At 47.0% G+C, this 13,954-nt stretch overlaps 6 protein-coding genes across 7 annotated transcripts; 4 read left to right on the top strand and 2 right to left on the bottom strand.

Moving 5' to 3' along the window:
• The first annotated feature begins 756 nt into the window (after window positions 1–756).
• On the top strand, window positions 757–1,885 carry LOC131210721 (DNA repair protein RAD51 homolog 4-like). Its single transcript, XM_058204008.1, has one exon. It carries the CDS (start codon window positions 782–784, stop codon window positions 1,760–1,762), a length of 981 nt encoding a protein of 326 aa, XP_058059991.1. The 5' UTR covers window positions 757–781; the 3' UTR covers window positions 1,763–1,885.
• On the bottom strand, window positions 1,765–2,649 carry LOC131210731 (uncharacterized). 2 transcript variants are annotated; one of them, XM_058204021.1, is made up of 2 exons: window positions 2,438–2,649; window positions 1,765–2,363 (listed from the first exon to the last, which is right to left on the bottom strand). In XM_058204021.1, exons 1-2 carry the CDS (start codon window positions 2,557–2,559, stop codon window positions 1,916–1,918), a joined length of 570 nt encoding a protein of 189 aa, XP_058060004.1. In that variant the 5' UTR covers window positions 2,560–2,649; the 3' UTR covers window positions 1,765–1,915. The 2 variants fall into 2 exon arrangements, with proteins under 2 accessions (XP_058060004.1, XP_058060013.1); XM_058204030.1 differs by having other exon boundaries at window positions 1,765–2,360.
• Window positions 2,650–2,743: 94 nt separating this feature from the next.
• On the top strand, window positions 2,744–4,220 carry LOC131205902 (deoxyribonuclease TATDN1). Its single transcript, XM_058198209.1, has 4 exons — window positions 2,744–2,834; window positions 2,905–3,084; window positions 3,152–3,749; window positions 3,833–4,220. Exons 1-4 carry the CDS (start codon window positions 2,786–2,788, stop codon window positions 3,930–3,932), a joined length of 927 nt encoding a protein of 308 aa, XP_058054192.1. The 5' UTR covers window positions 2,744–2,785; the 3' UTR covers window positions 3,933–4,220.
• On the bottom strand, window positions 3,800–4,862 carry LOC131205904 (protein SGT1 homolog). The gene is made up of 2 exons (XM_058198211.1): window positions 4,369–4,862; window positions 3,800–4,278 (listed from the first exon to the last, which is right to left on the bottom strand). The coding sequence occupies exons 1-2, from the start codon at window positions 4,726–4,728 to the stop codon at window positions 4,090–4,092; spliced, it is 549 nt and encodes a 182-aa protein (XP_058054194.1). The 5' UTR covers window positions 4,729–4,862; the 3' UTR covers window positions 3,800–4,089.
• Window positions 4,863–5,127: 265 nt separating this feature from the next.
• Window positions 5,128–8,027, top strand: LOC131205903 (uncharacterized). Its single transcript, XM_058198210.1, has 5 exons — window positions 5,128–5,620; window positions 6,429–6,556; window positions 6,621–6,908; window positions 6,983–7,106; window positions 7,177–8,027. The coding sequence occupies exons 1-5, from the start codon at window positions 5,578–5,580 to the stop codon at window positions 7,320–7,322; spliced, it is 729 nt and encodes a 242-aa protein (XP_058054193.1). The 5' UTR covers window positions 5,128–5,577; the 3' UTR covers window positions 7,323–8,027.
• A 449-nt stretch (window positions 8,028–8,476) lies between these two features.
• On the top strand, window positions 8,477–13,664 carry LOC131216035 (TBC1 domain family member 31). Its single transcript, XM_058210432.1, has 9 exons — window positions 8,477–8,511; window positions 8,587–8,706; window positions 8,762–8,910; window positions 9,001–10,151; window positions 10,392–11,538; window positions 12,474–12,676; window positions 12,868–13,098; window positions 13,295–13,492; window positions 13,563–13,664. The coding sequence occupies exons 1-9, from the start codon at window positions 8,477–8,479 to the stop codon at window positions 13,662–13,664; spliced, it is 3,336 nt and encodes a 1,111-aa protein (XP_058066415.1).
• Window positions 13,665–13,954: the final 290 nt, after the last annotated feature.

Raw genomic sequence — 13,954 nt, 5'->3', positions numbered from 1 at the left:
AAACCGTACGAAAGTAGCGTTCTGCCATTCTGTGAGCGATACATTTGAAAAAGCCCTTGCGGCAGCCATCTTGCTTTTGAAGATTATTCGGGCGAGTCCCGGGTGCGCTGCAAAGCGTTTGTACCTCAACTGGAAGGCGATTTCGATCCTACGCGGACGATAAGCACACTCATCGCGCAGATTTTTGCACTTGCACGTCGTAATGAAGCACTGCACCGCATTCGCGCACTCTTTTCGGATATTCGCACTTTCTTTGTCTTGTCGGAGCAGTGAGGCAGAAGGTAATTTTCTTCTCACTCCGATTGCGAACACACGGAACGCAAGGGTCACGAAAAAATGCTTCTTTCTTCTTGGCTGCCGGAAAAGAGAATGAGTGATTTGCTGCTTGCTGCTGCTTGTGCTGCCAACATGAGCGAACTCGCAGCGCTCAGAGGCCTTTAGGCCCAAGAGGCCTTTAGGCCCAGTTTGAGAAAAACTTTCAAAAACGACAACTCGTTTCAATTAATTATTTACGTTTCATTTAACCTGTTCAAGATAGATGAGTAGCTAAATTGAAATTATTGTTCAATCCGTAAGACCCTTTTCACTTCACGTACACTATGTACTGCTGAAAGGTTAAAACTGATTCAAACATTCGGTGCCTCATTTTTATATACCTTCGTTTTGACAGTTGCTCATTTTCAACTACTTACCTCTATAAACCTTGGCAGTAAGTGAGTTTCGCAAAACCTTTCATTTCGGCCGAATAACGTAAAACCGTAAATTGGCGCAGTACTAAGCAATGGCTGCCTCTTTGTTAAAAGAAGGTTTACATCCTACACTCACTGAGTATGTAATAAAACTGTTGCAGAAAAATTACATAACGACCGTGTTCAGCTTTGTTAACATCGATACCTACCGGTTATCGAAAATCACCAACATGACCATGTTAGGCATCGGCATCATTAAAAGAAGTTTGTTGAAGCGCTTCGCTGGATTTCTAATCTCTAAAGCTGTATTGATCGCAAGAAGACAACCGAGCTTTACAACGACCGGAACGTCGGATGTGGATAAATTACTACAAGGCGGTCTTCTGCGAGGCCATATCTACGAATTATGCGGTGAATCGCTCACAGGAAAGACCCAATTTTGCCTGTCTATTGCTGCACACGTAGCCTACGAATATCGTCAGCTGGTGTACTACATCGATACCAAGTGTGACTTTTCCGCTAACAGAATCCAGCAATTGCTTGAGCGGCATTACAGCGGCGCACCGGTGAGAACTATTGTATATGCTATGAATCGAATCAAAGTAGAACGTGTCTTCTCGCCGGAACTGCTAGTACAAGTAGTGCAAGATCTGGCCAGTACTGATATCTCGGAAGTAACGGCCACACCAAAGTTGCTCATCATCGATTCACTACCGGCCCTCTGGTTTCTACTTCATAACTCGAAAAGCTCTTCCAAACGTCTGGGTTTGCTGACGAAGCTTGTGTGCGCCTTGCGTAGGTTCGCGGCGCGGCATTTAGTCTCCGTGGTGCTCGTTAACCTAGCAGTTCCAGCCTATGGAAAGCAAAGACGCAGAAGAATAGCCTCAACAGGTGTTCATCCCGCCTTGGGCAGATTTTGGGAAAGCGCTCCCGGAACAAGGCTCTTGATGCAGAAAAAGGGGGAGAAAGTCTTGATTCGTGTGTGGAAAAGTAGCTACCTTCGCTCGAAGGCCCATAAAGAGGTTCGGATCACTAATACTGGTTTTTTGTCCAATCCAACAAAAAAAAATTAAACGGAGAATGATAGAAGCGTCTATTTCTAATCGCATGAATGATGAACTTGTCGGCTGTAAATAAAACATATATCTCGTTTCCCTAACGCATATCTTACAAAGGGCTAATAAAGAAATACCACTACGTACACCAAAAATGACGCGCACCGAGGGCTACTTCAGCATCCCGTATTTTTCCCTGTGATACATTTTAAGCACTTTCCTTGGAGGCACGAGTTCCCGACTCAATCCGGGACGTTTCTTTTTATTCGGCGTCGTTTGCTGTGCCGCCACCAATGATATTTCTGGGGTGCTTGGCCCTTCTTCTGGTTCGTGCTCGCTGTTCGGCAGCTCCTTGCGCAGTATAAGGTCAGAATCGTGCGCAAAGTTGCACTTGCTTCCGAACCGACAGCGGCCCTTTTTATAGCTCCAGCATACTTTTTTCTGCTCCGAAACGTTCGCCTCGGGATCAACCATTTTTACGTGCTTCTCGAGACTGGCCAATTTGGCTTCTTCCGCCTCGCGGAAAGGGTTACTAAAAACACTGCCTGGTATTACGCGATGCGTACCCGACTGCAGCATATCGCTGGCACTCGGTAAGGGAAGTGATGAGATCGCACTACTGAAAACAGGATAACCAAATTTTTAGAGCACTTGGCGGTTCTTGTCGATCCCTCTGGTAGGTCCCCATCTTACGTGTTAATCGGATGGCTGCCTGATCTCTCATCGGTTAACGGTTCATCCTTGCTATCTGCCTCTGCAAAATCGGAAAGAGACGATCCCTCACTGTCGCCATAATCTGCTACCAGCGAAAACATAACTTCCGCAGCTCATTTGCAGCAATACTTCGTTTGGGTACGACAGACGGTTTGCAAACTAAACGCGGATTTCGCGATTATGATGATAAACAAAGCTCACAATTGCTTTGATTATTTGGGCTTGAGAGCAAAATTGTTATTGTTGTTGTGCCCGAAGGGAGGTTGTCACCTGTCACTGTTGTCACAATGTCGTAAATAAAACCTCCAATACCAAAGTCATAGTTTTATGAGACGATTCGGCTTGGCTCTCGGGGGTAAAATGATGAAAATGATAGGTAAGCGACGCACCGGTTAAATCAAACGGATTATGTTGTATCAGACGGTCAATAGTTTTCGTAATTACAGACATCGGTGCAAACTTAACAGATCCAATGTACCAGGGAATTTATAACGGCAAAGTAAAACACGAACCGGATCTTTCGCACGTGCTGAATCGTGGCTGGTCTGGTGGCTTAGATAAAATCATTGTTACCGTGGGAACGCTTTCGGACTGTGGCTCCGCATTTGATATTGTTAAGAATGATGGTAAGCATACTAACCACCCTTCCACTTGTCGTGCTTACATTTTTACTAGTATTGCTTACTTCTTTAGAGAGACTGTACTGCACTGTTGGTGTCCATCCAACTTATTGCGGCCAATGCGAGGCGGATCCGGATGCCTATTTCGCATCCTTGTGTCATGAGATTGAGAGCCATCGCGATAAGGTGATCGCGATCGGTGAGTGCGGCTTGGATTACGATCGGTTGCATTTCTGCGAAAAGAACGTTCAGCAACGTTACTTCGAAAAGCAGCTGGATTTGGCGGAAAAATACAATCTGCCGCTGTTTCTACACTGTCGCAATGCACATGTTGATTTGATTGCGATTTTGCTGCGCAATCTCCAACGACTGCCGAAGCGTGGCGTAGTGCACTCGTATGACGGCCCGTTGGTTGCGGCTGAGGCATTGATAGCCGCAGGATTCTACATAGGTCTCAATGGGTGTTCACTAAAGACGGAGGATAATCTTGCGGTGGCTGGAAGTATACCAGACGAATGGATTATGATTGAAACCGATAGCCCATGGTGCGAGATTCGGCCGTCCCATGCCGGATCGAAGTACGTGAAAAGCAAGTTTCCGACCGTGAAGAAAAAAGAAAAATGGGACCCGAACTCCCTCATTGCTGGACGCTGTGAGCCAGTAATGATTTGGTAAGTTTACATGCATTGTTGTCATTGGGAAGAAAAACGTAACATAGGAATTGTAATTGTTTCCTCAAAATATTTATTTTTAGCCAAGTTCTCGAAGTGCTAGCTGATGTGAAAAAAAAATCAATTTCTGAACTTGCTGCGCAGTACTACAACAACACGATGCAAATGTTTTTTTCTGTTTGAGACACGCTTAAAAGCATTGGTTTGGTAAAGAAAATAAATCCAATGTTGCACTAAGAAAGAAGTTCAGCTGAAAACACGTCACAATTTCAAATATACGGAAACACATGCATTGGCCATAGCACTATTCATGTTCACGGTGCAAGCAATCGGGAGTGAATCAATTCCATTTCTTGTACTCGCAACCATCCGGCGGTTGAACCTCCACCTGCTTGGCGCCAACCTCGGCCCAGTTGGTGCTGAGAACGGTACCGCCCGATTCGTAGTACGACTTCATCATTGCTTTCTTGGTGTCTTCGTTCGCATCGGCAAAGATTTTCTTAAAGAGTTGGCTTACATCGTCTTTTTCCTAAAATTAGAATTACGGAACCGTATTGAGTAATGCGGAAGGTGACAGGCATGCGACGATACCGGAAGATCGGCACACTGACGCACTTACAGGGTCATCTTTTTCAATTTCTTTGGAAATTTTATCCCAATCGTGCTTTTGTTTCGCCGGAGCTACGGCAGTGGACGGTTGTTCGTGGGCCTGTTGCTGGCGTTCTAGGGCATCCCATCGATGGCCGATCATTTTGGCGAGCTTGATTTCGACCTTGCTCGGAGTGGCCTTGTGGCTGCTTTGTTCGGTGTTGATCGGATTCCAGAGGGACAACACAATCGGTTCGATATCGTCCGCCTGCAACCGAAGCGAATTTTGCTCCAGCTGAACGGAATAGTTCTTTTCTGCAGCGTTTTTCAATAACACCGTCACCGTGACGGCCGTCTCCGTTTGATACCAATCGTATTTAACCTTGGCCATTTCTTGCTTCGTATGCCCCACCGTGGCACTGAATTATTTTTCTTCCGCAGAACCAGGAAATGGGCGATATTCTCCGCAAAATCACGTTACACACGGAATTGCTCCGTCTACTTTCGACGCTGCGACTGCTGAAATGGTAATGTTGTTTTCTAGAAAAACTACGACATTCAGTGACTTTTCATCCATCGCCCTTTGGGAACGTCTGCTGTCATTCGAATATTGCTTTGAATAAATAATGCTTTTTCAATGTAAGAAAATGTAGCTTTTTCTCATGCAAGAAAATATGGCTAAAAATACGGTGCAAAACTCAGCTAAGAAATGTCGCCGCTTTCATAATGCTTTGTTTTTGCATTTCTGACGGTTGTCAACGCATTTCATCAAAGCGAACGAAAAGAAGAACTCAGTGTTTGTGGATCGCAAATTACTCGAAACTCAACCGCTCCTTTTTTACCATTGTTACCATTTACCATCGAACTTTGTTGGATTTCACCGAAAGTGCGCTCTTGCGAGGATGGTGCAGTTCCCGGACTAATGGTGCGGAACAAGAGTGAAAGTGCATGGTCCACAGCCAAATCTACCAAACGTGTCGCTCGAAGAAATAATATCAAGGACTGGAGCAATAACAAGTGGAAAAATTGGAGATTTTCTAAAGTTAGGTCACCGCAAATTGGTGGCAAGGTCAAAATTCTGTTTTAGGGCGACCATTTCAACGGGGTTCGGACGGGAACGTGGACCAAAACAACGGGACTGTAATTCAATTAACCAACTAACTGTAACACTCCGGCAAAGAGAAACGCGAAGATACTCGTCAACGCCGTGTAAAGCAAGACGAATAAAACAGCATAAAACATGAAAGCGATTGAAGCAAAGATAGTCGTGCTCGGATCGCAAGGTGAGTATTTCGCAGCAAGTGACCCCTCGTGCAAAGTTTCGAACACGCTTCCGCCTAGTGACCTTTACCTTGAAGAAAATCGCCTATGGCTGGTAAACTTTCATAGCTTAAAGAAGAGCATTGCAACTCTTGCCTTCATGATTTTTTCCTTCGCTGTCTTCAATAGCAAAGTACTGCGCCTTTCTTAGCGTAATAAAATCGAAGGGATATTTCCCTCCATTTATCTGCTTCACATTCTTTAGCCAGTTGCAGATTGTTTGTGCATAAAGGGGTCTGCCTTGCTTATGCACGTCGCAGCTGTGCTTATCAGTGCAGAAAGCGTACGCGGCTAAGGGGTTGTGGCGATTCGCGGCGATATATCCACTACTGGCTCAGTAGGCTGGTCCACCCGTAGGAGCGATTGCTAAGCGTTTTGCTCCGTTTTCTATTTCTCTTCATTTTATCCACTTCTATTTCGAGCAAATCTCTCAGCTTTCCTTATCTGCATGCAAGTTTACCAATGAAAGCACTTCTAATCCTTCAGAAAAACATAACCCTTTGCTAGGAGTTTTTGTTGTCATGTGCATTTCTTGACCGCGATCGGGTAAACTGGCGTGGCAGATAATTGTTGAGCAAATAGTCGTAGCCACGCAGCTCAAAACATAAGAACCCGAGACCAACACAAAATGTGATAAGCTTTTATCTTAACTTTTTGAACAATACATTTCGTTCATGTTCCAGTATTACCCTGTTTGCCCACAGAAGTCATTCAATGCGGTTTGTGTCAACAACGGCGAGACTTATCTTAAAGCTTAATTCTTTTTCGCAGGTGTTGGTAAAACGAGTTTGGTTGTGCGTTACGTTTCCAATGTGTACACGAAAGAAATTTCGCCCACCATCGGCGCATCGTTCTTCACGTGCAAAGTAAATTTGGAAGATTTCAAAGTAAAGATGCAGGTATGCTTACCATGGACATGTGGCATTGAAAAGGTGTTGATGATGCAAGAACGCTTCACTACAGGTTTGGGATACGGCTGGTCAGGAAAGATTTAAGGCCATGGCTCCACTGTACTATCGTAACGCAAACGCGGCGCTGCTTGTGTTCGATCTCACGCAATACAATTCCTTCAACGAAATCAAGGGCTGGGTACAGGAACTGCAGCGCAACGTGCAGGAACCGATGGTACTGTCACTGGTAGGCAACAAGCTCGACCTGGAAGCGAAACGTGCCGTCTCCAGGGAAGAAGCTATGTTGTACGCAAACTCGATCGGTGGCAACTATTTCGAGACCTCTGCCCTACACGATCAGGTGAGTTTGGGTGGAAAGCCCGCGAAGGAGGTGCGCTAACGATTAATTTACTTCTTTTGTCCCTCTTCATACAGGGTATCGAGCAAGTATTCATATCAATAGCGGTAGGATTAATAAAACTCTCTGGCGAAGACATGTGCTCTTCGTTGAAGCGATACGAGTCCAACGATTCACTCGTACTTTCTGGCTACTCCACACGTAAGAACATCCCGCTTCATTTGGCGTGCAGCAGTGCGGTGAAATATTTTCCCCTTTATCTGGTTTGCAGGCGTGAACGGCGTGGTACAAATGGGCATTCCAGTGGAAAATGATAGCATACTTAGCGACGGCACGGGTCGACTTGAAACACCATCTTGGAGCAGAGACCACATAGCGCACGGCGACGAACAGCGCGTCGGTTGGTGCTGTTACTAGAAAACGCAGACTCGTATTTCCTATTCTTTTTTGAACACTTTTTTCTGATCAATCCCGGCCACCGAAACCGCGGGGCGGATTGCAGGACAAGCTCAAGAATTGAGAGATTTGTGATAGCCTTTTTATATTTATATCAGACGATACACACCCGACGCTGAACCTCCCTTTCTCCAGTCACACACAGTCGCAAGTTGCTCGTGCTTCGAATGACTGGTTGTAAGCATTTTTCGGCATTTCCATGGCATTTTCCTTTCGTTATAGCTCTCTAGAGCGTCAAACTATATAGTAGAGCAAATATGAGGAAAATTTTCATGGGTTAGGGTTGGTTCTTCTATAAGCAAACACGCGGTGACTCTTGACACGATCTCCTTCGCACACGTTGAACGAATAAATTCTGACTCAATTTCGTACGATCTTCTGCGATTACTCGCCGATTTGCGGAAACATAAGTGATCCGACTAATACCTGTTATCAGCTGTAGAGATATTGAACTCACGTGAACAGATTCATCGAACTCATCTATGATATAAGGACGAATGCATATACATATTTACATATACTTCTTTAAGCGAAAGTCAATTAATCCGACCATCTCTCGGGCAGCATGGACATCATGTATTGTTTGCATTTTCATACTTAATTTCGTTTTCCAGCCTATTGTTGTCGTCTTTTTTTAATAAACCACTTTTGAAGAGCTTTACAATTGTCTGCTGGTATATATTTAATCATTTAAGGACAACATTAGTGGGTAGTAACATTTGTGCAAAGTGACAATGATGACATGAATGATAACAAACCGACAAGTAAAATTATTTCATCGATACTCCTGTATTTTTGATGCATGATAAGAAGTTTCACGCATCCGAAAAAGGATCGCCTTCGAAAAAGAATCCTGCACAGCCAGCTGTTGTGTTTGAATTGGTATTGGTGTCAGCGTTCTACGATTCAGCATGCGTGTGCGCCACCTGTTGCCATGGTGACGCACACATTGCCATCGCATCAACGCATCGGTAAACAAAGCGATTCAAGCGATGAGTGATCTTGGCTAATATTCGCGATCTAGAAAAGATCATTGTAAAAGTCTACTTAACTGTTGCATAATTTGTCATTAATAGCAAATAATGGAAGTTAACGCGCGTAAAGCAATAAGGAAAATGGATTTTAAGTTCAGCACATCCAGCGATGAAGGGTACGTTCATATTGACTGTAGCGTCTTTCTCTGAACAAAATGAATTGATAAGAATCTCCCAAATATTGATGTTAGAATTTTGTTGAACATTCACCACACCGTACGCAATGAGAACGACGCAACCATGCTGCGGGTCCGTTTCACGGCGGCAGGATTCACTGCCAACAATGACCGGTTGATCGCTGCCGATCACAGGTAAGCACCTTTCGATATCCCAACTTCGAACATCACATATTGACTATGCTGGCAGGGACAACTTGTTCGTGTTTGATCTGGTTCATCAAAAGCATTGGTGTCTACCGGCGCTGGTGGAAAAGGTGACCGTTGTGGAAGGTGTGTTAGGAAGCCATCTCGTGGCATTGGGCAGTAGGGGTGGGATGCTGTTCATCGTTGATTTGGGTAAGTTGATAAGAACTTATAATCACGTTTTCAGATTTACAATTGAAACTGTCATTTTCTCACCCTCTCTTGGTTTTATGCAACCACCAGACACAGCGCAATGCCAGGTGAAACTGAAGGTTCATGCAGGAAGGGTGTTAAGCTTAAAGAAATCACCCGCGGGAGCCGCTTCCAGTGGATCAAAATTTCCCGAAAGCTTCTATCTGCTCGTCACGACAGTGAACGGTGCTAAAGTCTATGCGATCGATAGCTTCGCGGAAGTGTCTCGTCTGGACTACAATCTTTCATCGAGTGATTCAGTGTCGCTGGATCAAACTCATTGGTTTAGCAGTACTCACGGCCCCGCTTTGATTAGTCACACCACCTCCGGCATACTGAAAGTCTATCGAACGAACTTCAAACTGATTAAGGAACTGAACGCCGTAAAGCTCATCGAGCTGCACCTCAAGAGTCGATCAGCGGAAGTGGTGGATTGTGCGCTGCAGCAAACAACCCAGCTGACCGGAACCAAGCAAGATCCATCTTCTGGGAGTAACGAAATTAGAATGCTGATTGGGCGCATTATAGCTAAACGCCACGAGGGCTACTTACGAGGAGCGCAAGTGACCAGTGACGGTCGCCACTATGCGATGTTTTGCGGCAATGGCACGTTGGCATTTCTAGCGCTCGACTCGTGGCTGATCTGGAGACTAGTGGTGCTTTCCAATTTGTTTATCCAGCGCTTTGCCTTCGTTCCACCTGTCGAACCACCAAACATTGCTGCACCATTAGTAAAGTTCGCCTCCGGTGTAACCGGTGCCGGATTGAACGGCCGCCGTCATTGGTCAACGACGGCGATTGCGCTGGTCGCCCACACCATTGACAATGATTTAGTGCTGGTGAATTTTGGTCAACGTACTAACCGCCCGGTGGTGGTCCGGTCGCTATTGGGTTTTGAGATGGGTCGACCAACCGGCACGAGATGCTATAAATTTGCTTTGGCCAACAACGCAAGAATGCTGGCGAGTGTGCTTAAAAGTGGCGAAGTGCGACTACACAATTTGCAGCGCTACGCAATGCAGATCGTTCGTGAACCGGAAGATGCCGCCGAAACCACATCCGGTCCAACGACACGCTCACCGGCCCATTACTGCGCAGTGAGGTCGAGTTCCAGCGGCCGCCCTGACTACCGTGGTAGCACTCAACCCAGGAGCTGGCGTCGAATTAAAAACGACCGCCAAATGGACGCTGTTCAGTCGCAGGTAAGCTACGCATCTCTGCGAGCATTTGTAGTTTTATTTTTCTCTGTTCCGCCGCCGAAGTTTCTGGACCACAATTTATTGCCCCTCTAATTACGCTCTTGCGAGTGTTTCGGCATGTTTGTTCTGTTGGACTGTGTTTTGGGATGACCTCATTGGCGGGACTTTTTTCGCATCGTAATTGTTTTCTATTTTTTAGGCCTCGAAGCACTTTTTTATGCTTGTTCCCTTTTTTATTGGCAGATAGCGCACAATCTACCGAAAGATCGACTGCTTCCGATATTGAAAGAGTATGGTGAGTATCCGGCCAAACATCGGCCCACCATCTGGCGCGGCGTCCTCGAGTTGCCGGGTGATGCGGAAAGCTTCGGTGCGTTTCTGCAGCGTGGCCAGCATCCTTGCGTCGTAGATTACGACAAACGGTTTGCCGAGGTCGCTGACCAGCGGACCGTTCGTAGTCTGAAGAAAATTGTTTCCTGTCTGGCGCACTGGTGCCCCGTGTTCGGGCTGGTTGATTATGTACCAACTTTCGTGCTGCCTTTCGCCCGGAGCCTGCCGAACGATGCGCTGACGCTGTTCGAAACGGTGGCCACGATACTGTTGAACCAGTGCCAGCTGTGGTTCGAGTTCGCTCCTCTCGAACCGTTCAACTACCTGGCGATGGTTACAAACGTGCTGGCTGAGTGTGATCCACGGTTGATGCATTTTTATCGTCGGCACCACATAGAGTCCCGCACCTACGCCCTACCGCTGATGGAAAGCGGCTTTGCCGCGTGCTGCCCGGACTCGCACCACTGGCAGTGTCTGTGGGATCATGTGCTATCGAACGAACCGTACTTTCCGGTGTTTTTAATTGTGGCCTATAGCAGTGTGCATCGTGGCGTGTTGATGGCTCTCCAGACTGCGGCAGAGATCGAAAACTTCTTCCGTCATTTGCCAGACGCCGCTATCGATGTGCGGCGTCTGATACGCCGTGCGTACGATCTAATGGACCGGCAAGGCACCGGATTCATCCATCCTCAGCATTACATTAAATCATTCGTTCCACTGAACTCGATCGGTTCATCGTCGTCGTCAGCGGGGGCAGCATTCCGGCCCGGGGATGGTGGACCCAGTTCAGGGGGTAGTGCTGTGGATTGCGAATCGTCAAGTCCTTCGACAGCGTCCGATACGTCCGTATGCGTCGGTGACGGCCCATCAAGGACGTACGCGTGTTTTAGCAATTTTCCCAAAAAACTCACCGAAGCTCGGTGTGTCCAAGTTGGGGCTCTTCAGGCGGAGCAGCATCGGCTTGAAGCGAAAATCATAGAGCTGGAAAAGCTGGAGCACTCGCTACAGGACAGGATGGTGAATAATTTGATCCGACAGGAACACGAGCAGCGCTTGCAGGGTAAGTAATTAACAATTGCAAGGACCTCCTCCTACGGAACTAGTATCAGGTGGCCAGTTTGTTTTTCTTTTTTCGTGGATCAGTAAGTCGAAGCTTAGTGCGTGAGCTCATCGGTGCTAGTGCATGACAAGCCTCTTATGATGCGCCCTTGGCCTCGGTTGCTTGGTGCACCGTCACCCGCTGGTCATGGGTTTTAAAACCCAACTCACTATACAGTGCATCAGATGGATCCTTTTAATCGCATTAAAATCGTCGGCCGAAGGTGAAGCATATTGTAAAACTAAGCATATTGCACCAAACTAAGAGGATTACGTCTAACTTTCCCCGTTTTCATCCTTGGGGCTACCTTGAAAGTACGAAAAGTAGATCGAAAACAAAAATTTTACGTCGTAGGCAGTTCAGTGTTTAAAAAGGGATGGAAATCGGTTTCTTTAAATTGTGGCCATTTTCTTGTCCAATGCAAGACGAATCGCTGCGGTGAAAGTTTGCTTTACAAACATTTTCAAAATGATAATTGAATATAGTTTCGGGCGAATTCTGATGCTGCGTTCGTTCACTTGCCACAATTTTACGGTTTAACTAAGCTTGCGTTCCGAGCCGAATGGAGTTGAATTCATTTTGGAATCACGTAGGTTGAGACAACGCGTGGGAACTTGCTTCGACGAATGTATCCAACACATCGAAGGGCACAAACTTCCGATTTGTTCGGGAACAGCAACATTGCTGTGATAGTTGGATAAATAATGGAACACAAGCAGCACGACATGACTGGCATCATATGCTCCACACAACTTCTAACAGGCCACGGTCCCGTGCTTTACCATTGGGGTCCTGTTGGAACTTTAGTTTACGCGCGGGTAGCACGTTTCGCAGTGTGGTTCAAGAAAGATGACTAACAATTTTTCTCCGTGTACTTCCGTTCCGTGCTTCGACAGAAGTGGAGCGCAAGTTTGAAGATGCAATCAGCCGGGAAGAGCAGCGGCTGGAGATGCAGCGGAAATTGCTGCTGCTGCATCGGAAGCAGCTGCGCGAGCGGGAGAGCGAACTGTCGCTCGATCTGCACAATGCCAAACTCGTCAGCGACGCCTCGATTCGCGAGCGGGATCTCGAAACTTTGCTCAAGAAACTCGACCGCGAGGTAAGATGCACTGCGCCCTGGGGCCACAGCCACCAATACACAACGTGCCATTGTGCGCGATTGGCTCGGACTTGCACCGGGCACCGAATGGATTCGCTTTAAAATTAGGTTTTCTTTCATTTCCTTCGCGAACGTCGCTCTCCGGTTCCGGGGTGGGGTCGTATTTGCTTTCCGTCGTCTCTCAACGGTAGAAACAACGCGAGGAGACCGATCTGCTGTTCGCTGAAGAGGATATCAAACTGAAAGAGCTGGAATTGGTCGGTCGGTACAGGAGTGGCCTCGCGGTGGAGGCGTCCCGACTGCCCACTGAAGATTCCTCCGGATGGCCAGAGCCTAGCCGGGGACACATGGAACATCGTTACCACGCCGCCCTGGAGCAGCTGGCAGTACAGAAGCAGAAACTTTACGACGAAATCGATCTGGTAAGTTGACCCTGCGGCCATTGTACCATGACCATCATTCTGCAGGCAAAAGATAAAAGATAACTTAAATCCGATCATGTACCCATCCACTGCGGATTACTGTAACGATACAGGGGAAAGTTTTGCCTCCAAAGTTTGGAAAGCAAAGGGTTGTCGCTTCATTCTCTCTCCCGCTCTCGTTGCTCTGCTACATTAGACTTACTCCAGTCTGGGACTGCAACCTGGGGCTGGGGCTAACGAGTACACCTACCGTACCGTGTCGGAGTTGCGAAAGGTGGCAACCATCGCCAGTAATGAACGATTCCCGCTAAAGACGGAAGCGAGCGAATCCAAAGAACAATCATCATCATCTGTTAAAAAGTCGGATCAGGTTCCCGCCACCAGTCAGCTTAAGGTTTGGTTAACTTCCACCGTTCGGTGGCGTGGCCGTTTTTGGTAACCGTCGGCTCTTCTTCTTCCTGCAGCTATACGAAGACAAGATTCGAAAAGTTGAGGAGCAAGTGAAAATCCTGCAGCGGTTGAAACAGGACAGGACGCACAAAACTTCCACTAAACTGGATCCTTAAAACCGAAGTACACGCCAGATACCGTACCGGAGGGGTGCGTCGAAGTGTGTTGTTCTGCGTTGAGTTCAATAAAACAAGAACGAAAGCACACCTAACGAACGAATAACAAAGAAAAGCTCTTACGGAGCGCAGTGTCTTCATGCTTCCTTCCGCTTGTCAATAATAAAAGCGCCAGAATTGCATCAGGGGACGCTGCATCGCTTTCTGTGCGTTTTTACGACCCCGCGCGTGAGTGGTTCGATCGGCGCCCGTGGCAGTCCGAAAGAACAGGCTCCCGGTGCACCGTCCGC

Source organism: Anopheles bellator, chromosome 1 (genome assembly GCF_943735745.2).
Source record: "Anopheles bellator chromosome 1, idAnoBellAS_SP24_06.2, whole genome shotgun sequence".
NCBI lineage: Eukaryota > Metazoa > Arthropoda > Insecta > Diptera > Culicidae > Anopheles > Anopheles bellator.
Note: the sequence above shows the minus strand (reverse complement) of the source record. Positions and strands in the feature narration are given on the sequence as shown.